At 34.2% G+C, this 18750-nt stretch overlaps 2 protein-coding genes across 2 annotated transcripts; both read right to left on the reverse strand.

The window, feature by feature from the left end:
* Positions 1-287: 287 nt before the first annotated feature.
* On the reverse strand, positions 288-8109 carry LOC110725884 (sterol 3-beta-glucosyltransferase UGT80B1-like). Its single transcript, XM_021905350.1, has 13 exons — positions 7470-8109; positions 6010-6206; positions 5608-5719; positions 4958-5125; positions 4100-4163; positions 3054-3111; positions 2790-2967; positions 2479-2609; positions 2250-2352; positions 2011-2087; positions 1701-1748; positions 1284-1433; positions 288-612 (listed from the first exon to the last, which is right to left on the reverse strand). Exons 1-13 carry the CDS (start codon positions 7603-7605, stop codon positions 418-420), a joined length of 1617 nt encoding a protein of 538 aa, XP_021761042.1. The 5' UTR covers positions 7606-8109; the 3' UTR covers positions 288-417.
* A 2452-nt stretch (positions 8110-10561) lies between these two features.
* LOC110725885 (G-box-binding factor 4-like) lies at positions 10562-18068 on the reverse strand. Its single transcript, XM_021905351.1, has 4 exons — positions 17047-18068; positions 16538-16609; positions 13288-13317; positions 10562-11108 (listed from the first exon to the last, which is right to left on the reverse strand). The coding sequence occupies exons 1-4, from the start codon at positions 17836-17838 to the stop codon at positions 11028-11030; spliced, it is 975 nt and encodes a 324-aa protein (XP_021761043.1). The 5' UTR covers positions 17839-18068; the 3' UTR covers positions 10562-11027.
* Positions 18069-18750: the final 682 nt, after the last annotated feature.

The following is an 18750-nucleotide window of genomic DNA, read 5'->3' on the forward strand; positions in this document are numbered from 1 at the left end:
TAAAAATTAGGACAGTTGAAAAAGATGTGTAAAAACTAATCTGTGATAAAGAGAAACAAAGCAAATTTCAGATTAGTAGATATAATTAAAAACCCAATGGCATTTACATAAATGTAGCAATATACGGAGTGAATTTTATTTTATTTTTTTTTTATTTTTTTTCCTCACAAAAAATGATTATTTTACAAGAACCTAGTTAATTTGTGAACAATAAATGTAAAAAATCTATTCACCTAATGAAATTACTTTCTTCAGTTGGACTTCCTAATGTAATTTTCCAAACATAATTTACAGAATGAAATGAATAAAATGAATGGTTAATTACAAATAATGGTATATTAGTATTAACCAACATTGGAAGGCAAAAGCTATACAAAAACCCTACTCTAACTCACACGGTCACACCTACAAAATAGTCTAAGAACAAACACCGCAGCAAATTGTTCCAATTTGAACAAAGAACCACTGAATAAGATTTGGACAATTGTTTTCCATTGATGCAGGTGGCACCGGCAATTCATTGGGTAAATGTCGATGAAATGCATCGACAGCAGCTGCAACACCATCTTCATTATCTATCAACCGAGCTATTTCCATTGCTCGACATTTGACCTGATGAGAGGAAGGAGAGTGTAAAGGTTACTACAATGCAATTATGAAATGCATCAATTTTACAATATTGGCACATTTTAATCACCAACTCGCCGGTGGGATTCCCGCTGCTAGTCCCAAGCCTAAATAAAGGAGGAGAGTTGCGGTAGGCCAGTAACAGCCAGTGTAGAGCTTTGTCACATCCCATGACATGACATGAGCACATTGTAATCACTCATAACATACAGAAGATCACATTTTGAATAGTTACCGCCAAAACTCCACCTAAATCTCAAATGAAGGCTCATTTAATACCTATGAATCCTGTGATACATATGCATATATCAGGACACTCAGTAAAATCTCAGGACTCTGAAATCTATTTACTCCTATATCATTTGAAAGGCGATAACTTTTTATAGCTATTATAGACACGGAGGTTACACTCAGTAAAAGCTAATGTGTTTGTAAGGCGGCGTTAATTTATATCAGAATTCTAAGATGCATTATCCACTGATTTCCCTCCTTGTATTGATCAGAAAAGTTCCTTATCCTAATGACAATTGCCAAACTGCAAACGTCGTAGGCAAAACCTATTTTCAACCGTTCTGGCCACTGGGATAAACATATTAGTATATAATAGTCTAAAACAAGTTAGATGAAGTACAGAGAATGTCTGAGAATGAAATTACCTCTGGCTCTAGCATGAATTCGATAGCATTAGAGAGAGCTTCGACAGTAAGCTCGTGAACAGGTATAGGTTCTGGCCCCAATCCTTTCTCATGAATCCTTTCACCCCAGAAAAACTGATCTCCAAAGAATGGAACAATTGTAGTGGGACACTGCAATTAATCAAATTTTCAATCAAATAATGTCACAACTTCTAAACACAAGCATGAAGTGAAAAATAGAATTATCTGATTTGCATTAACTTGTTAGGAATATACAAGTGAAAAAATATACATATAAACGTGAAATCATTTACAGTAGTTTTGACTGTCTAATATTATCACTGGAGCAACTTAGATAGGGAACTAATGGAATTAAATTGTCTTCTCTAGTTGTATACATCGTCGTTGTACATAAATGTAACAGTCAGTAAAACATACCCCAGCTTTTAGTCCAGCCGCAGTAGTTCCACCACCACCATGGTGAACCTGCAAATGAGAAACACAGTTTATTCTATTAGCATCTAGGTTGAAAGCCATTACTTGGACTCTTCATTTCAGAACTACTAAAAATTACCGAGTTTGATGCTTGGACACATACCAATGAATACATAAGATGGGTTTATATAAATACTAAAATACATTATAACATGGATATGATGATTAAAGAGAGTGATCTTTTGCTACAATGGTTAATATTGCAATGAACATCCACATGTATGGAAATCCCAATGCTTTGACAGGAACTCACCACTGCAGAACATTGAGGAAAAAGCCAATCATGAGGGCAATTCTCGAGAAGGAAGACGTCATCTGGAAGTTCAGAAGCTGCAAGACACCAACTAGGTTATAAAAATCCAATGTACATTGTATATATAAGTCATTTATATGATATCAAGAACCATTGTTCAACAAAAGTTAAAGACATGGGAAATAGAAAGGCAAATATGTGAGCGAAAAAAGAAAACAAAGCAAGATAAGGATACTCACAAATACCAAGGCCTCCCCAACCACAGTCAATTATTCCACGCTGTCCGGTATGCTTTAATGCTTCAAGAATGATATCTGTAGTTCTCTTGGAATCATCAAGAAGCTAACAAGGGGGAAAAATTACATTTTTTTGTTTTAGTAAATTACAAGCACAAGTAATCAATAAGGAAGCTATTACAGCTAACTACAATCATAAATAAGACGCTGGAAAAAGAGAAAAGGATCTTACCATGCTTCCAAAGCCAACATATATTGGCCTCGGCCCTTTCTTGATCCAATCTACTAACTCTTCTTGAGGCTGATACTTGGACCCAAGGTTTAAGAAACAATAACCAACAACATCAACTTCGGGTCCCCAGTCTGCAAGTCCATAAGATTTTATTAATAACTGTTAGTTAAGTCGTCTAGGATAAAACAAATGATTGAGCAAATGATACAAATTACACTTCATGCATTCTTCATTTTCAACAGCAGAATTGTCTCAGCATACTTATTGTTACAGCCGTTGCTACTGTTTCACCAAAAAAATCCAATTCCTACCTTTAGGTTTAGGTAAGACATAACGACTCCACATGTATGTCGTTGGCAAATGGTATGTAGATCCATAGTATGTGCTAAAGTATGAAATGGGAGGAAGGTTCAACTTTCTCTTCCTGATGTCATTTATGTGACCCCTTATCAGCCACCAAATCATCAGATCAACAATTACATATGACAACTGCATCAGTTCCACAATATAAAAGGGTCAGTGAACTAGCCAAGTTACTGGTGTAATGGGGCAATTAAGGAGTGACAGGAGCATACCCGGTTACCAGGACTTTGCGGTAGATGAGCAATTGGGATGGGAAATTCATAAGTTGGCCTGCCTATTCAAAAGAATTGTAAGAAGATATTCTTTGTATACAGCAACAATACTCATTACATGGAATTTAATTAAGCACAACAGATAATTCATGTCATTAAGTTTTGATCAGATCCACTACAAATGCTCAGATCACCAAAACCTTATCTGAAGGCATTTTGATCTTCTGGCTTTCAGGTTGTGCCCTCATATTTAAGTCTACTTTCTTTTCTTATCTTGTTTTCCTGTGATACATAATTGATCTCTCCTTATTAAACAAATTTAAAAAATCAATTTTATTTCCTTTAGGAGGGTAAGTCAAGGGGAATGAGCGAATGGCATTTTAAGAATCTAAGCAACGAATAATAAAACTTTTTTTTAATCATCTGAAGTAGTCAATATGAGATATGACCATACTAAAACGGCTCCTCTCACAGCCAGCCCAACTTTATATGTCAACGCTTGAGAGTGAGAGGGGGTGGGGGGGGGGGGATCCCCCAAGTCCCAAACACGAGTTAATGGTGAAACTCAAACATGTGACCTCAAAGTCATAAGGTGAAATGCTAAAAATAAAATAAAAAAAAAAAACATGCTTTTTCGTAGTAATACATCTTACAGGAATCATATCTTCCCGTTTAACAATAAAATTCTAATCACACAAAAATATAAACAGGTAGACCTTAAAAGCTCTAAGCTATTCAAAGTGAATATCATCCGAGCCTTGTGTTTCAATGCCTCAACACGCTTCTTAACTAATTTTAAAAAAATCAGCATCTCAAGTCACCTTTTTATTGACTGTAATCTTTAGTTGTTTCACTAAGGTGCCAAAATGACCTTACAACAGTGTCTAAAAGCTCATAAAAGTTGCCAGAATGGTTTTAGAGATTGGCAGTCCCACTCTTCGATAAATTATAACCCTCAATCAACATACAATCTACTCTAAAACAAGAAAAATCTTGAGAAGAAAATAATCTAGTTAAAATATATTTCACTTTGTCAGAAAACTTACGTCCATGGCACAGTGAAGAGTATATGTAGAGGAACATTTAGAGCTTCAGCAACATGTAATTGTCCTGCAAGTTATAATGTACTTTCATCAGTAAATCAAGAAGTTATACATAAATAGACATATGCCACTAACACAATGTTCAGTTGCACGCAATAATTACATAACTCCAAGCTCACTCTCTTGTTATGCATTTTAGAACACATGAATTTGCTCTTCGGTATACACCACAGAGATGCAGTTGTCCCATAAAGACTTTTTTTTTTTAATTAATTTTTGTTTGGGTAAATTGTCCCATAAAGACATTAGTTAATTACATTCTGTTATTCTAGTGACCAGTGAACACAGACATAGGAATTATGGCATTTAATTAAGATATGATGCTGAGGCATGAGCACATTAAATCACTCAGCACTCACACCAAAACAATACTCCCTTTGTCTCATTTTAATAGTCATTTTTTCCTTGTTTATTATTCCAAATTAGTTGTCTAGTTTCCAATGATAATAATAGGCGACACTTGTGATATGGTAAATAATTTATTTTATTTAAAAAAAAAAAAAAAAAAAAAAAAAAAAAAAAAAAAAAAACTCAACGGTGAATTGGTGATTGAACAAATGAGATTAAAATGGTGGGATGAATAACGATAAATGCTTTTATCTAATGTTTTTCAATAACTAAATGAGATGACTAATATGGGGCATAGGGATTATATGGAGATAAAAAGGATAGCAGAAGAGAACAATTCAAGAACGAGCTGAGACATTCAAAGATAAATGTCATCATGTGCTCCAGGAAAGGTTCAGATTTTGCAATGGTGAATTGTAAGGGGGAAGAACCAATTAAGAATCATAAACATACCATAAGCAGGAGGGTTAGCAATTATTGCTTGAGCTCTAAACGGTGCACCAGTCTTTATGTCTGGTTCTGTACAAGCAGGTAGGATTGATTCCATAATAGCTTCCAATTGCTTCCTTTGAATTGTTAACTCTCCTTTTGCTAAGGGCAACCCTTTATTTCTTGCCATATCTGATTATTTAAATGTAGGCAAATAACTTATAATTCAGTCATTGATGGGATTCATAAACACACTACATTGTGAAGAAATGTGAAGTTTGATATTTATATCATCAAAAGCGACAATACTTTGCTATTTCAAATTAAAGAGTGAAAAAAAAATGGAGAATTAATATAATCATATCCGTAGCTAAGTGCCTAAGCCATCCATCAAGATTAAAGTTCTTGCTTTGAATCAAATTAACATCAATATCAATATACCATCACTAGCATCAATGTCATCAAGGAGATTATTATGAAATAGAGCATTATAAGGAACATGAGTGCTTGTCAAAGTTATTTGATTCACATTGTAACTGCCTGTCTCCATAGAATTCTAAAATCATTTTCATTCAAGCAAATGATATTGTAAATGGATGTACAGGAAACAATTTTTTAAAAAAAAATTTAAAAGTGGGATGGGAGCTAGTAGGAACAGATGGAAGTCTTCTTACATCCTGCTAGAATGCGCGGGTCACCACCCAAAGGATAGAACTCAACTCCAGCTGACTTGACAAAGTCACTAAAATTTATATGAGTTGCCAAACGAACATGATGACCAAAATCCTGCACATATAGCACCAGAATTTAGACATGAAATCACTGCACCCTATTTGTGGAAAAGGCCTTTTGAGGACCTCTAGCTTTTTTCTTTTCTTTATTTAAAATTTTATAAATTATTTCACATTTCTTTGCTGAATGAGCTTTATCATTATCTACCACAACTATCATTCAACATTTAAGCCTTAAAAGTCCAAACAAATTCTTGGTGAAGAATAACTGGGGCCATTTCTGGAGATATATGAATATGCACAGCAAATGACAAGCATATAACAGCACAGAATTTATATACATGCCTGAAGTTTCTTGGCAACAGCTACAAAAGGTTGAACATCTCCTCGTGTGCCAACAACAAGCATAGCTATCTTTAACCTTGGAACAGATTTTCTCAGATCAGCATCAATGCCATCAACAGCAGCAGAAGCACTTTCAGTAGAAAGAAGCCGTGACAGCTTTGAAACTACTGAATTACCATTAGTCAAATCCTCCTCCGCTGCTCAGTCAGTAAAAATAAGTTATTCTTGTCACATTGATTACAGTCAGAAAATTTGAAATTATCTATTTGTTACAAGACTTGAATGAGCAAGTAAGCCCCAATCAGCCATTCTCAAAAGAATTGCAATAATTTTCGCATTTACGTCTTTCTATTGTTTTTCTGACATTGGCACATGAAACATAATCATTAGAAACTACAGGGTACACCACTTAGCCTAATAGTGATAGATTAAGCAATATGCTTGTCAATTTGTTACACAAGATCATTTCATGGACAACAACTTGCATTAACTGGTTACTAGTAAGAGTTATAGGCAAGAAAAAGTTATGATGCTATCACATCTCTGCCAGTATTTTGAGCTTTCCAACCAATTGCATTACCAGCAATTATGGTTTGCGGCCACCACTTTCAATTTGAAGGATGAGCATCTCAGCATCCACCATCTCTAGTTATAGCCTTATAAGCCGAGCACAAACTCTTCATGCACTCTTGCACACTACCAAAATCCTTGTGGATCGGAGCAATATAAAACAAAAGTTGCACAGGGTGTACAACACTACATTCATCTACATTACACTATGATGCCATGATTGCCATCTCACTTATGTTGTAAACAATCTTAGCCTATCATTTTTGGTTTTATTCACCTGCCTGTTGTAAATAAGACTTTTGTAGGGTGTAATGCCCCTATGTTCTGCCTTCCTCTACATGATGTTTACGACGACATAAACCCTCACAATTTATGATTCATTAATATTATTGAGATTTGTCCTAAATGTGGTTGTTCTAACATAAGTCATTTTGCCTCATTGTAACAAAAACTGCCAAAGGCATAGTTCTCAACACTCCTGTAAATTAGCATTGCACCAAAAATTCTTGCCCCTCATAAATTCAATCATATCCTTTCTTGTAGGGTCAAAAAACTAGTTGGTGATCCACAAATGACTGAATTATTTTCTAATTGACACTCCATTCTATTGAAGATGATAAACATAATCAGTCATTAAAACTAAAGCAATACAAACAACTCAGCCACTCAGGTGCACTATAAGTCTATAACTATATTGTAGAATCAATTACTACTCAAATTAATATGTAAGCATAATATAACCCCTTCACTATTATAAATTTATAAATGCACCATAAAAATAACGGCCAAACTATTTTAGTTGATTAAAGTCTCGTTCGTGGGTGTAACTTCGTGGCTACCTATACATAAAAAATAACTAAATTAGACATAAATAGCAGAAAAATGCATACCTTCGGTTAAAATGCAATTGGAAGAACAGTTAGAAAGAGATGAGTGCTTCAGAAAAACCGTCTGGTCCCTTTCCTCTGCCACATTGTCAACTTCTTCAAAAAATTTCACCAAATTATCACTTGAATTTACACCCATCTTAATTCCTGGGCATTACACTATACCCAGTTCAAGATTCAAACTTTTTTTTTTTGGCAGTACAAGATTCAAACTTTAATCCCACAATTTTGCTAAATTTTGAATAAGAAAATGCTAAAAGCTGATTTTTTTTTTCACAAAATGGCAATACCCAGAAAGATTAAAGATTCAAACTTGACTAATACACAAGATTAAGACCCAATTTAGCCCTAAAACTCAAAAAAATCTCTTCTTTTTCCCCCTTTTCAAAAAAATTAAAATTGAAAAGTTGGGACTTTTGAGCAGAAAATCATGAAATTAAAAAAAGACCAAAAGTTTTGAAGTTGGAAAGAAAATTGCATACTAGGACCAGCCAGGTTGGCAACAACGAATATATAGGTGTCAAATTTCGAATCTTTTTTACTAAAATTACTGCAATTAAGCATCTCACATATGTTCTATTTATGCTAATTGGACAACAAATATTACAGTATTAAGAAACAAATTAAGGTTTGAATCTTATGATTTGACTCATAACATAAGTAGTGGAGTAGTAATACATACTCCTTAATTCATGCAGTCCATCATGAATTTTCATTTGCTAACTTGGTTAATTAGTCAATTTTATTAGTTCACTAAAAAACAAATTTGGGCGTTGAATAGTCAACGCCTTTGGTAGGATTCATCCAATGGGCAATGATAATCATAGAAACAGATTTGCATTCTAAGAATTTCAATAATTTGATTTTTTAAAAAAAAATGTTATTTCTTGCTTGTTGTTCAAGTTTCTTGTTGACAATGAATGAAACAAAATAAAAAACAAAAACAATAAAATGTGTTGTTGAATACTGTTTACTCCCTTAGAGCATTCACAATGGTTGTGCGTAAGGACCTACTAGTAATTTCTAAATAATCGTTAGCCACATGCTAGTCATTGTGGTCTTGTGGAGCTACAACCCTTTGTAGCTAAGCCAATCTATATAGTTCTATATATATTTCCACTCCACTCAACACATATATATTAATTTTTTTTTTTAAAAAAAAATCTGTATGTATTTTTTTTTATAATCTATTATTATAAAAGGATGTAGCTTAATATCACAGAGTTTGTAGTTTAAATCTTCTAGCCATTGTGGATGTGACAACTCAAAGCTACATATACATGTAGCTAGCCATTGTAGATGCTCTTAGTTTTTGTCTACTCCCTTAGTTCTAAAATAAAATAACCCAATCAAATTTGTATTATACCAATGTAAAATTTTAAACGGAGGGAGTAATATTTTAAATTAGGTATAAGCTAACGAACATCCTAGGACGTTGAATAACTAAAAGTAGATTTATTAAACTAAAATGTGCATTAATTATATCGATTGACATCTAATTTTAATATGCATTTCCAAATTAATACTACGTAGTCCGTACAACTTTAAGAAGTATTTTAAATGCTTATCTAACGTTCCAGCGCGTTCGTTAGTAAGATCCTTAGAGCATCCACAATGGTTGCGTAAAAGGACTTGCTTGCAATTTCTATATAATATAGAACTACATGCTAGCTATTGTGGAGTTACATAGGTTGTAAGTTATAACTAGGTAGAGCTATATAGTTTCACTCCACTCAACAAACATATATTGATTTATTTACTCCGTAATATTTTTGTATGAATTTGTTTGTTTATTTTTTTACGGTTTATTTATTACAAAAAGATGTAGCTTATCATTATAGAAGTTGTAGCTTAAATCATGTAGTTTGAGGATTAATGATGTGACAACCCAAAGCTACATGTACATATAGCTAACCATTGTGATTGCTCATAATGCAAACATTAATGTTGGTCAAAGTGATTCATGTAAATAATGCAAACAGTCAAATTGAACATTTATTTTGAAACAGAAGGAATACATTTACAATTTTACATCCAACCACCCTAAGAATTACAACTGTGCCCTTATTTTGTTTTTACCCCTCTTTCATTATACATCTTCACCCACTATTTCTCCAAACCTCTGTATTTTAATAATCACAACAATTTAACTACAACTATATAATTACTTTGATTATACAAAGTATTTTTTTTCCCAATATACGAGTATTAAAAATTTAAAACATATATAGTCATGAAAAATATTGGCCCTGTTTGGTAGTAAGTTTATTGGGGGGTATATTAGCTTATTTGACTAACTTTAACTGATTGACTAGTCAAACAAGCTAATACAAGTGTTTGGTAGTAAGCTTATTGAAAGAGCTTATTCCACTAAATAAGTTCTTTTTGAAAAAACTCATTTTAGGAGCTTTTTCAATTAGCTTATTCATTAATTATTGTGAAATGACACTTATAACCTCATTTAATTTAAAATCCTATCTAAACTACCTACCCAACAATTAGCTTATTGGTCATTTCACATACTCAACTACCTTTAAGCTATCAGCTATTTACCAAACACTTTTATATAATCAGTTAATACAATAAGTTAGTCAAATCAGTTAATAAAATCAGCTAGTCAAAATCAGCTAACTCAATTAGATTCAGCTTTCAACTTTCTCCCAAACAAGACCATTTTTTAAATTAGTCATCTTGTACAGGAATACTGCTCAAGTCCTGACCATTAAAGTATTTACCCAAGTCTCCGACTCTCCGTGATTATGCTAGTTACTGTTATAAAGTATGATTTACAGTTTAATGTACCTTAGAAGAATTAGGAGCTTCATTTACCTTTATAATAAACAAAATTTCCTGTATTCCTTCACATAGATTGAACTCGGCAACTATTGCTAGTTTGCTACCCTATATCATCGTCGATACTGTGGTATGTGAGAATTATAAGGAACTGCTTCCGATTTAAGGAACTGCTTTCAATATGTTGAGATCAACTTTATCCTTCTTTAAGACCATATTCAGTCATGGTGGTCTTCAATCTCCTTATTCACGGATCATCAAGTCCCAAATGCAGTCGCATACCATCAAGGCATCAACCTATCTTCGTAATAATGGTATTTTATGATTTCCAATTGAACACAACATGAATCTTATTGCTGATGTTTCGAAACTTGCAATAACTGGAATCTTCTGCACATAATTACCACCCAAAATTTACAGATGCTTTTACTAACTACACTAAGATGATTCAGCTAAGAGCAGCCAACCACAAACGAAATTATATTTGCTCACTTATATTCTATTAGGAGTTACTAATACTAACAGTCAGGTTAGATGTTTCCCCTTGCACATGAACCAGGGGCGCTTGTATTGAGAGAGCATCTAGCTAAGCAAACTTGTGCATCAACAAGCAATGACTTGTATTCCACTGGGATTTTCTATCCATCCACATGTCGAGAATAGCAGTGCATCGCAATTGATGTAAGAAATGCTCTCACTCACAAACAAGACTTCATTGATGAGATTGCTCGCCAATCGAATACAAAGTACAACATTCATTCCAAGGGACTACCACTGCATTGAACGAACTCTCCTCAAAACACGTGGTGGCCTTTTCTTCTCCACAACTGGGACTACTTTTTCCATGAGCTGCAGAGGAGAGTTAAGTCAGGTATCAGAAAACAGAGTCTTAAATTACAGAAGTGATTAATATGGAGTAAGTGATAAACGCTTCCTACTGCCCACTTTCACCTCTGCATGTAGATAGACTTGGACACCCTAAAATAATCTAGTAGTTCAAAGAAATTTAAAATTACAATGAGCAGAGCAACAAGAGCTTTTACAGTATGCTCATGAGCTAGTAAAGGGAGGGAAAAACAACACAGAAGATGGGTCACCTCTCCTCACTAACCGAAAAAGACACAAAAAGGAATAAGAAAATGACCAACATTGTAGTAAAAGCAATATGAGATGAATGTAACATTCATGATGCATAAGAGCTATTGAAAAGTATGCTCAAATTATGATTACAATGACGGTTGAAATCAGCTTATCCAAAAACAAAACCACTACTGGAGGTTTCTTCCACCTAAAATGACTCAAGCAAGATGGGAGAATGCATGGATTACATCACAAGGAGATAGGAGTCGAGGTGGTGATACATCAAACTTGCAAATGATCAAAAAGTTTGCATTCTTTTCAAAGCAAACCAAAAACAAAAGTTTCAGACTCAATATAAAAATAAAAAAAAATGTATATCGGTGGTTAGTGCAGCTCACACACATACACAGAACAAAAAAGCTTATCTGCTTACATGATCTTAACACCCATTGATCAGGTAACTCCCAAGGCAGAATATAGCAATAGGATGGAAGAGGTAGGCATCTCAATAATGACCAGCGTAGACTCATCCTAGAAAAAGAAATATGGTTTCTTGTAGACAAGAACCGTAAAATTCTTAATTTTTTTTTATAATCAAATAGTCTAGACAGTAACAATCCAATTTTGCTTTTGTTTGGACACTTAAGGTACATATTCCCTAACATGTACATACCAAACAAGAGTAAGGTTGAAACTGAAAGAAAAACACTTGCAAACAGCTTAAGAGGGAGCTCACTGAACACAAGCAGGTACGCTATGGTCATATGGCCAACCAACACATTTAGATTTCTGCTTTTATGTTTTTTTTCCCCTTTTCCTTTTAAGGTCACTCAGTATACTATTTCTTAAAGGTCAAGTCTTCCACCTGTGCACAGTATCTGAAAAACAACTAGTTCATCCAACTATCCACAGTTTAAACCACCTCCCTCTGCCCAAACTACACATCCGAAAAAGCAAAAAAAAAAAAAAAAAAAAAAAAAAAAAAAAAAAAAAAAAAAAAAAAAAAAACACTATACAGGTAAATCTTCACTTCCAAATAAATTCATTAAAAAGTCCTATGAGTCTATGACTAATAAATCTTATAAAACATGAGCCTTGGTATTCCAGCGGTTCATTATTGCATCATCATTCAATTCAAGTCCTTAAGACCCACTCATTCAAAAACAGAAGGGCCAGTTATTATTGTCAAATATTGATTGAAGCTACAGTCGGTTAAATATCATCACCCACTCTTCAATCTATATTGCTACTCAATTGCCTAACAAGTTGCCAAAATTTATAGATGCCTTTCTAGACATGTATTCCAACCATTAATCAACAATAGATCTAATAATCAACAGTCTGAACCACAAAATTATTCAGTGAGTCATCAGCTAGCTAACACTCGAGTATTTGCTTACTGAGTATATTGCAAAAAGGGAATTGCCGCATATCTGGCTAATCAATAAAATTGATGCAAAACGGGAAAGGTTTTGGTACTCTTAACAGCTTCTTCATTGTAAATACTAATTTCATATAAAACTGGTGCACTTCTCAAAGGTGAACAGACAAAAACTAATTTCATAAAGATCTATAAAGATCTACATTCACTAGTTACCAACCAGACTGCTAAGCACAAAAAATTGACTCTCAAATATATAGCTAACAAAAAAATCTCAAATCACCTGATCTACTAGCCTAAACAAATAGATAGACTATTCAACTAGCCAGGTAACTATAATCATCCAAAAAGTCTATATTTTAAATCTGTTACAATTTTCAATGTGCAAATACCAGATTTTCAAATTTTACAGCATTAGTCATCATTAAAAAATAATAATAAAAATATATGATGATAGCACTTGCTTTAGATCTTGCAATAACAGTAAAATGACACGTATCTCACGCGAAGTTCATCAAACAGATTAGATTTTCATTCATATTAAAAATAGTACATTAGAATAATTACCTGCTTCAACCTTTCATTTTTCCGCTCTGCCTGCATGACGATAAAAAAAAAAACCACCATTAGATGCAAAAAAAGGTATTTCAATACTTCATCCATCCCACAAGTCACTATTACAATCTTAGTCTGTAATCTGTATCAGGACGCTGTTAATTTCTTAAAATTGTAAAGATCTAAAGGTTCCTAATTCACACTCTACCCAAAAAATAAATAAATACTACCTCCGTTACAAGTTATGTGCAACGATTAGACATTTCCCCTCTCTGCTTTATGTCAAATCGTTGCACATAACCTGTAACGGAGGTAGTAAATAAATAAATAAATCCTACAATGTCCATTCCAATAATACATACTCTCTTTGCCTGCACAATATTCGTTACACTTGCCTTTGGCACAAAATTAAGAAAAGTGGATAGCAAGAGTAACTGAGAAAGTGTGGGATTGAATAAAGAAAATCTAGCCTAGATAGGAGAAAGTATGGGGTTGGAGAGAGAGTTCATAAGAGCAATTTTAACTGAAAAAGCATGTGTGCAATAAAATTTAGTCAAAACTAAAATGGGACGGAGGGAGTATATTATGTTGATCAAGTTTTTGGGTGATATTGAAAGTTTTTTTTTTTTTTTTCTCAAATTTCAAAAAGTGTAGCAAGCAGAAGAGCATGATATGGAGACAAAGATAGTTCAATTACTGTCATTCGTTATAGAAGATGGGGATGAAGCAACCCTCTGTCCTCACCACCCCCTGGCCCCAAGATATAATCACATAACAAGCTTAAAAGAGCATAATGCAATTTACACTTTCTTTCAACTTCAAGACAAGATATTACTCCCCCCGTCCCAATTTACTAGCTCCATGGCTATTTGCAAAGGATTTTATGCAAATAAAAAGTAGAGATAAAAAAAATAAAAATAAAATAAAAATAAAAATAAAAATGAGAGAAATAATTATTTTAAATGGAAATGGAGTACGTAAATAGGGATACCCCAAATAGCAAAACATAGCAAGTGAATTGGGACGGAGGGAGTAACAAGGCAGAAATTTCTAAACACAAGCCCATAAACAATAGGGCATACAGGAAGTCAGATACAGTCTTAGATAATTAGTACAAAAGATCACAACCCAGGCAGGGATGATTGCCAGGATTTTGGTTTGGATCATGTCGACAATCTTGACATTCATCATATGGAGATCCATGAATTACAGCACACCTAATAGGAAACTAAAATCATGCAACTAAAAATGATAAATAATAGTTCACAATATATAAATGGTTTTTGTGTAGATAGACAAGATATAAATAGTTCCCAAAAAAAGGGAGAAAAGGGAAGCAAAATTACTTCATAAATGCACTAATGCATCATATGCAAGCACCTGAGAACATTGAAGGCTATTTCTAACAAACGACCTCTAATTTTTTTTTTCACCCACTTACTATCGATACAAAGACCAAGGAGAATGAGAGAGAGGTACCACCCATGTGGGGTATAACAATTATTTCAGAGAGTGAAAGACCAAGGCATTGTTAAATGGTTTAATTACATCCCATGAATGGACCAAGGGAGGGCAAACAGAAACATAATTTTCTTACAAAAGTGGGTAAAACTTAAAAAGATGAAATAAGAAAGTGGGAAGAGCAAAAACAGAACAGAGAGAGTATCAATGTCAAGTTCTTGGGTAATTTGACAAGAAACATCAATAAAAGCCAACCCAGATTCTTTGGAGGGAAAAGGAAGCAGGGGTGCTTAATAAGGTAATACCAATTCCTGTACTAAATGGCAAACATATAACAAAGATATGCAAAGACCTGTATACTATACAATCGTGAAGTACGTCAAAAATAAAAAGATATATGACCATGTAATAGGAGTCATATTCTCTTTTGAGGGGGTGGGGGGGGGGGATTGTTGGCCTTTATCAATTCTAAGCAGTTTAAAATGCTTTTAGGCATAAAAGGCTCAGGCCAATACAAAATCAAAGCTAGAATAACTCAAATGCCACTATCATAGTACATTGCTGATTAGGTTGAGTTAAGAAGGCCTATTATCAAACTGTTATGGATTGAAATCATTGAATCATGGATGAAATTCAAAGCCAACTAATTATCAACTTATATCAAATATTATTGACAAGAAAAAATCTACTTCGTAATATTCTGCAATGAAATATATTCAATCCAACTTCTAAGTAGAGCTTTCAAAAAGAAACAAATATAATCGACAGGCAAAAATCTACTTCGTAATAGTCAGTAATGAGATATATTCAATGCAAGTTCCAGTAGAGCTTTCAAAAGGAAACAAAAATAATCAACAGGCAAAAATCTACTTTGTAATATTCTGCAATGAGATGCATTTAATCCGACTTCCAGTAGAGCTTAAAAAAAAAAAAAAAAAAAAAGAAAAGAAAAGAAAAGATAGTAATAGTTCCAAAAAGTGAACAGAGCACCAGTTCACTAAAAAAGATCCCACGTGATCGTATAAGAACTACCAAAGGTGGACAACTTGTTATGTCACTCTCTCACCATAATTTCCAATTCAGACAACTTCTTTCAGATTTCTCACATGCTAAAATATTGCTACTCCATCTAATACTGGCAAGCTGCATTTTTTCAAAAGGTCAGATGATTTTATCATTATATCATAATAAATTACAAAATGAAAATCTCACTCACATACTTCTTAAAATAAATTTAGAAATGTTAACTCATCATCAGCATTACCATTTACCAAGTTCAAATGCCGCCTATTATTATAAAATAGAGATGCAATTAGCAACTTGACATTAAGAAGCATTTACTGATATCTTGTGAAAGCATTTGACAGCTAGTGGAGGACAAACCACAACTTTTGGAATATAAGTACAGAGTCTGATACTTAGATATGTCCTTAAAATTTTAGAGTATCACTTTATACATTTGATACTGAGAATCACAAACTACATACTAAGCATCAGAAACTACATTTGACACAGGCCACCTTTCTAGTACCAAGTGATACCTAACCAGCAACCAGCCAAATCATACCAAATCCTCCTTTCACAGACAAAGGGAGCATAAAATTAAGATACTAAGTATAACCGTTACAGGTATATAACAATGCATACAAAAAGTCATAAAAGAATATCTCTAGAGTCTAGATCAACTACTGAATGGCTAAGCAACTTAAGGTTTAATTTTTAAAAAAACCATGGCACCTTGAACAAGAATTAGTACAAACATAAAATGTCAAGCAACAAAAGTTTAATTTCAAGATCCTACCTTTTCTCTCAATAGTTGTTCATTCTCCTCCTCCAACTTCATAGCCAATGATTCCAATTCAACTTGATAAGCCTACATGGCAATAACAAAAGAATCAACTCACACTCTTTATCTCAACACTACATACTTGGAATATCCAATGTTACCTAATTCCCTAAATCTCCGCGGACTACAATCTAAAACAATGGATCCCTTTTTTGAACTAATACAACAAAATCACGTATTGAGAATTGTATTCCCATACTCATTCCGGTACCAAAGCATGCCATGAAATAGATAAACACTCTACCCACCTAAGTAGAAATGCTCGTGATACATTTCGGGCATAAATTTATTCGTCTAACATACCATGCATATTTGTCACCCAAATATAATTTAGATTTCTATATAGTACATACCCACTTCCATAATTCAAAGATATACAAGTATATTCAATTAATTCTTCAATTAATTCTCAATTCCATCAAATATATAGAGAAAAAAATTACCAAGAATATAGAAAATTATACCTGCTTGCGCTCCCTAGACCTGGCAGCAGACTCCCTATTCTTGATCATCCTCCTTTGCCTCTGTTGAGCAGCCTTATCCAAAGGTTCCATTATTGGCCCACCTCTTCTCTTCCCTCTCACTCCTCCCATAACCTCCATCCCACCTCCTCCAACACCAACACCACAATTCCCATACGCCATCACACCACCAATCGAAACCGGCATCGGCCCCGCCTGCTGCACCGGCAAATAAGAACTCTGAACCAACGAATGATCAAAATCAAACAACCCACCACTACCCATCTTCATCTCCTCAGAAACCCCAACTTTAACATCCTCCTCCTCCATCTCCCCCGCCCCCGCCACGGCCGCAACCTCTTCTTCCTCCATCCCAGCCCCGGCTTTCGCCAGAAAATCCTCCAAAGTCATCATCTCATCCACTGCCTCAACCTTACACTCCTTCCTCTCGTTTTTCCCAGATACAATATCTCTCCAAACCTCCTCCACCGTCTTCCGCTCACTCCCCTGCTGCTGCCCTACCACCGCCGCCTCCTCCGCAGTAGAACCAATCGCAGAAATCGCACCCGCCGCATCAATCAACGTAATCTCAGCATCAAGCAACGCCGATTCCGGCGGATTATCAGGAGCATAAACTTCATTAATCCGGTGTTGAAGATCGGAATTGGTGAAATCAGGGATCATTTGAGAAGGCGAAGAAGAACGATTTCGATGAAAATGGTGATGATGATGATGAGAATTGAGATCCGAATTTGTAGAATTGGAGGTAGAAGGCATCACCTTAGATGACGCCATTTTTCCCTCCAAAATCTTAGGGATTATAGTTTTGGGGGTTTGATTGAAAAATTGAAGGGAAATTAAATTAGGGCTTTGATTTGAATGGAATTGAATTGAATTTTAGGTTTGAAAGTAAAGGGGGAAAAAGAGTGAGGATGATTGAGTGATGAAAGAGACAAACACTGTTTGATTAGAGAGAGAAACATCAAAACCGGGAAATGTTTGGGTTTTCTGGAAACTGCGCTTTTTATGGATTTTGTAACGTATTCCGTACATGGATTTTATGTTATACCGATTACTTTACTCCCAATTAGATATTGGTGTAGTGGTGATTGACTACACTTAATTGTGAGGACCTATTTTTGATCTCCATAATTTCAATTGGAAGGGAATTGAAACCTAATCACCCAAAATTAAAATACAAATTCTAGCAATATAATTTCTAGGAAAATTTATTAGAAAAAACCTTTTAAATGCCTCATTTTGCAAGAAAAAAACTTTTAAAAGGATCTTTGTAAAAAAAAAACCACCACAATCACTTTTTTTGTTAGATGAAACCTCCTCTTCCTTTTCCGGCATTGACTTAGTTTTTCCGACATTGACCCCTTATTTTCTATACTTGCAGCCAGTTCTAGGGTAATTTTCTTTCCTTTTTTTGGCTTACCAATTTTCCCTCTATGTATAGGATATATATTCTACATTGGGAAGTGAATTAGGGCAAAACTACACCACTCATTCAATTGAAAGGTAAATTGGAGTTTCAATTCTCTTTCTTCCACCATTGTAGTTGTTAATTCTCTTTCTTCCACCACTCTACTGGTCTATTCTCTCTCTCTTCTACCATTGTAGTGGTCAATAATCTTTCTTCAAATCTCTAACAATTCCGTTTTTTTGTCCAAATTTGTAGAATCCATGGTAAATTGCAAATGT

The sequence above is a fragment of the Chenopodium quinoa genome, unplaced genomic scaffold (genome assembly GCF_001683475.1).
Source record: "Chenopodium quinoa cultivar QQ74 unplaced genomic scaffold, ASM168347v1, whole genome shotgun sequence".
NCBI classification, from domain to species: domain Eukaryota; kingdom Viridiplantae; phylum Streptophyta; class Magnoliopsida; order Caryophyllales; family Amaranthaceae; genus Chenopodium; species Chenopodium quinoa.

Bases quoted from the DNA above. Each gene is read 5' to 3' on its own strand.
- LOC110725884 (XM_021905350.1), bottom strand. From the start codon at position 7,605: ATGGGTGTAAATTCAAGTGATAATTTGGTGAAATTTTTTGAAGAAGTT. The intron at 2,353-2,478 runs GTAAGATCCTTT...CCCCCTTGTTAG, and splicing joins ATGTTGGCTTTGGAAGCATG to CTTCTTGATGATTCCAAGAG. The intron at 1,434-1,700 runs GTATGTTTTACT...GATTAATTGCAG, and splicing joins CGGCTGGACTAAAAGCTGGG to TGTCCCACTACAATTGTTCC.
- LOC110725885 (XM_021905351.1), bottom strand. From the start codon at position 17,838: ATGGCGTCATCTAAGGTGATGCCTTCTACCTCCAATTCTACAAATTCG. The intron at 16,610-17,046 runs GTATAATTTTCT...ATTGCCATGTAG, and splicing joins GGTCTAGGGAGCGCAAGCAG to GCTTATCAAGTTGAATTGGA. The intron at 13,318-16,537 runs GTAGGATCTTGA...ATCGTCATGCAG, and splicing joins AACAACTATTGAGAGAAAAG to GCAGAGCGGAAAAATGAAAG.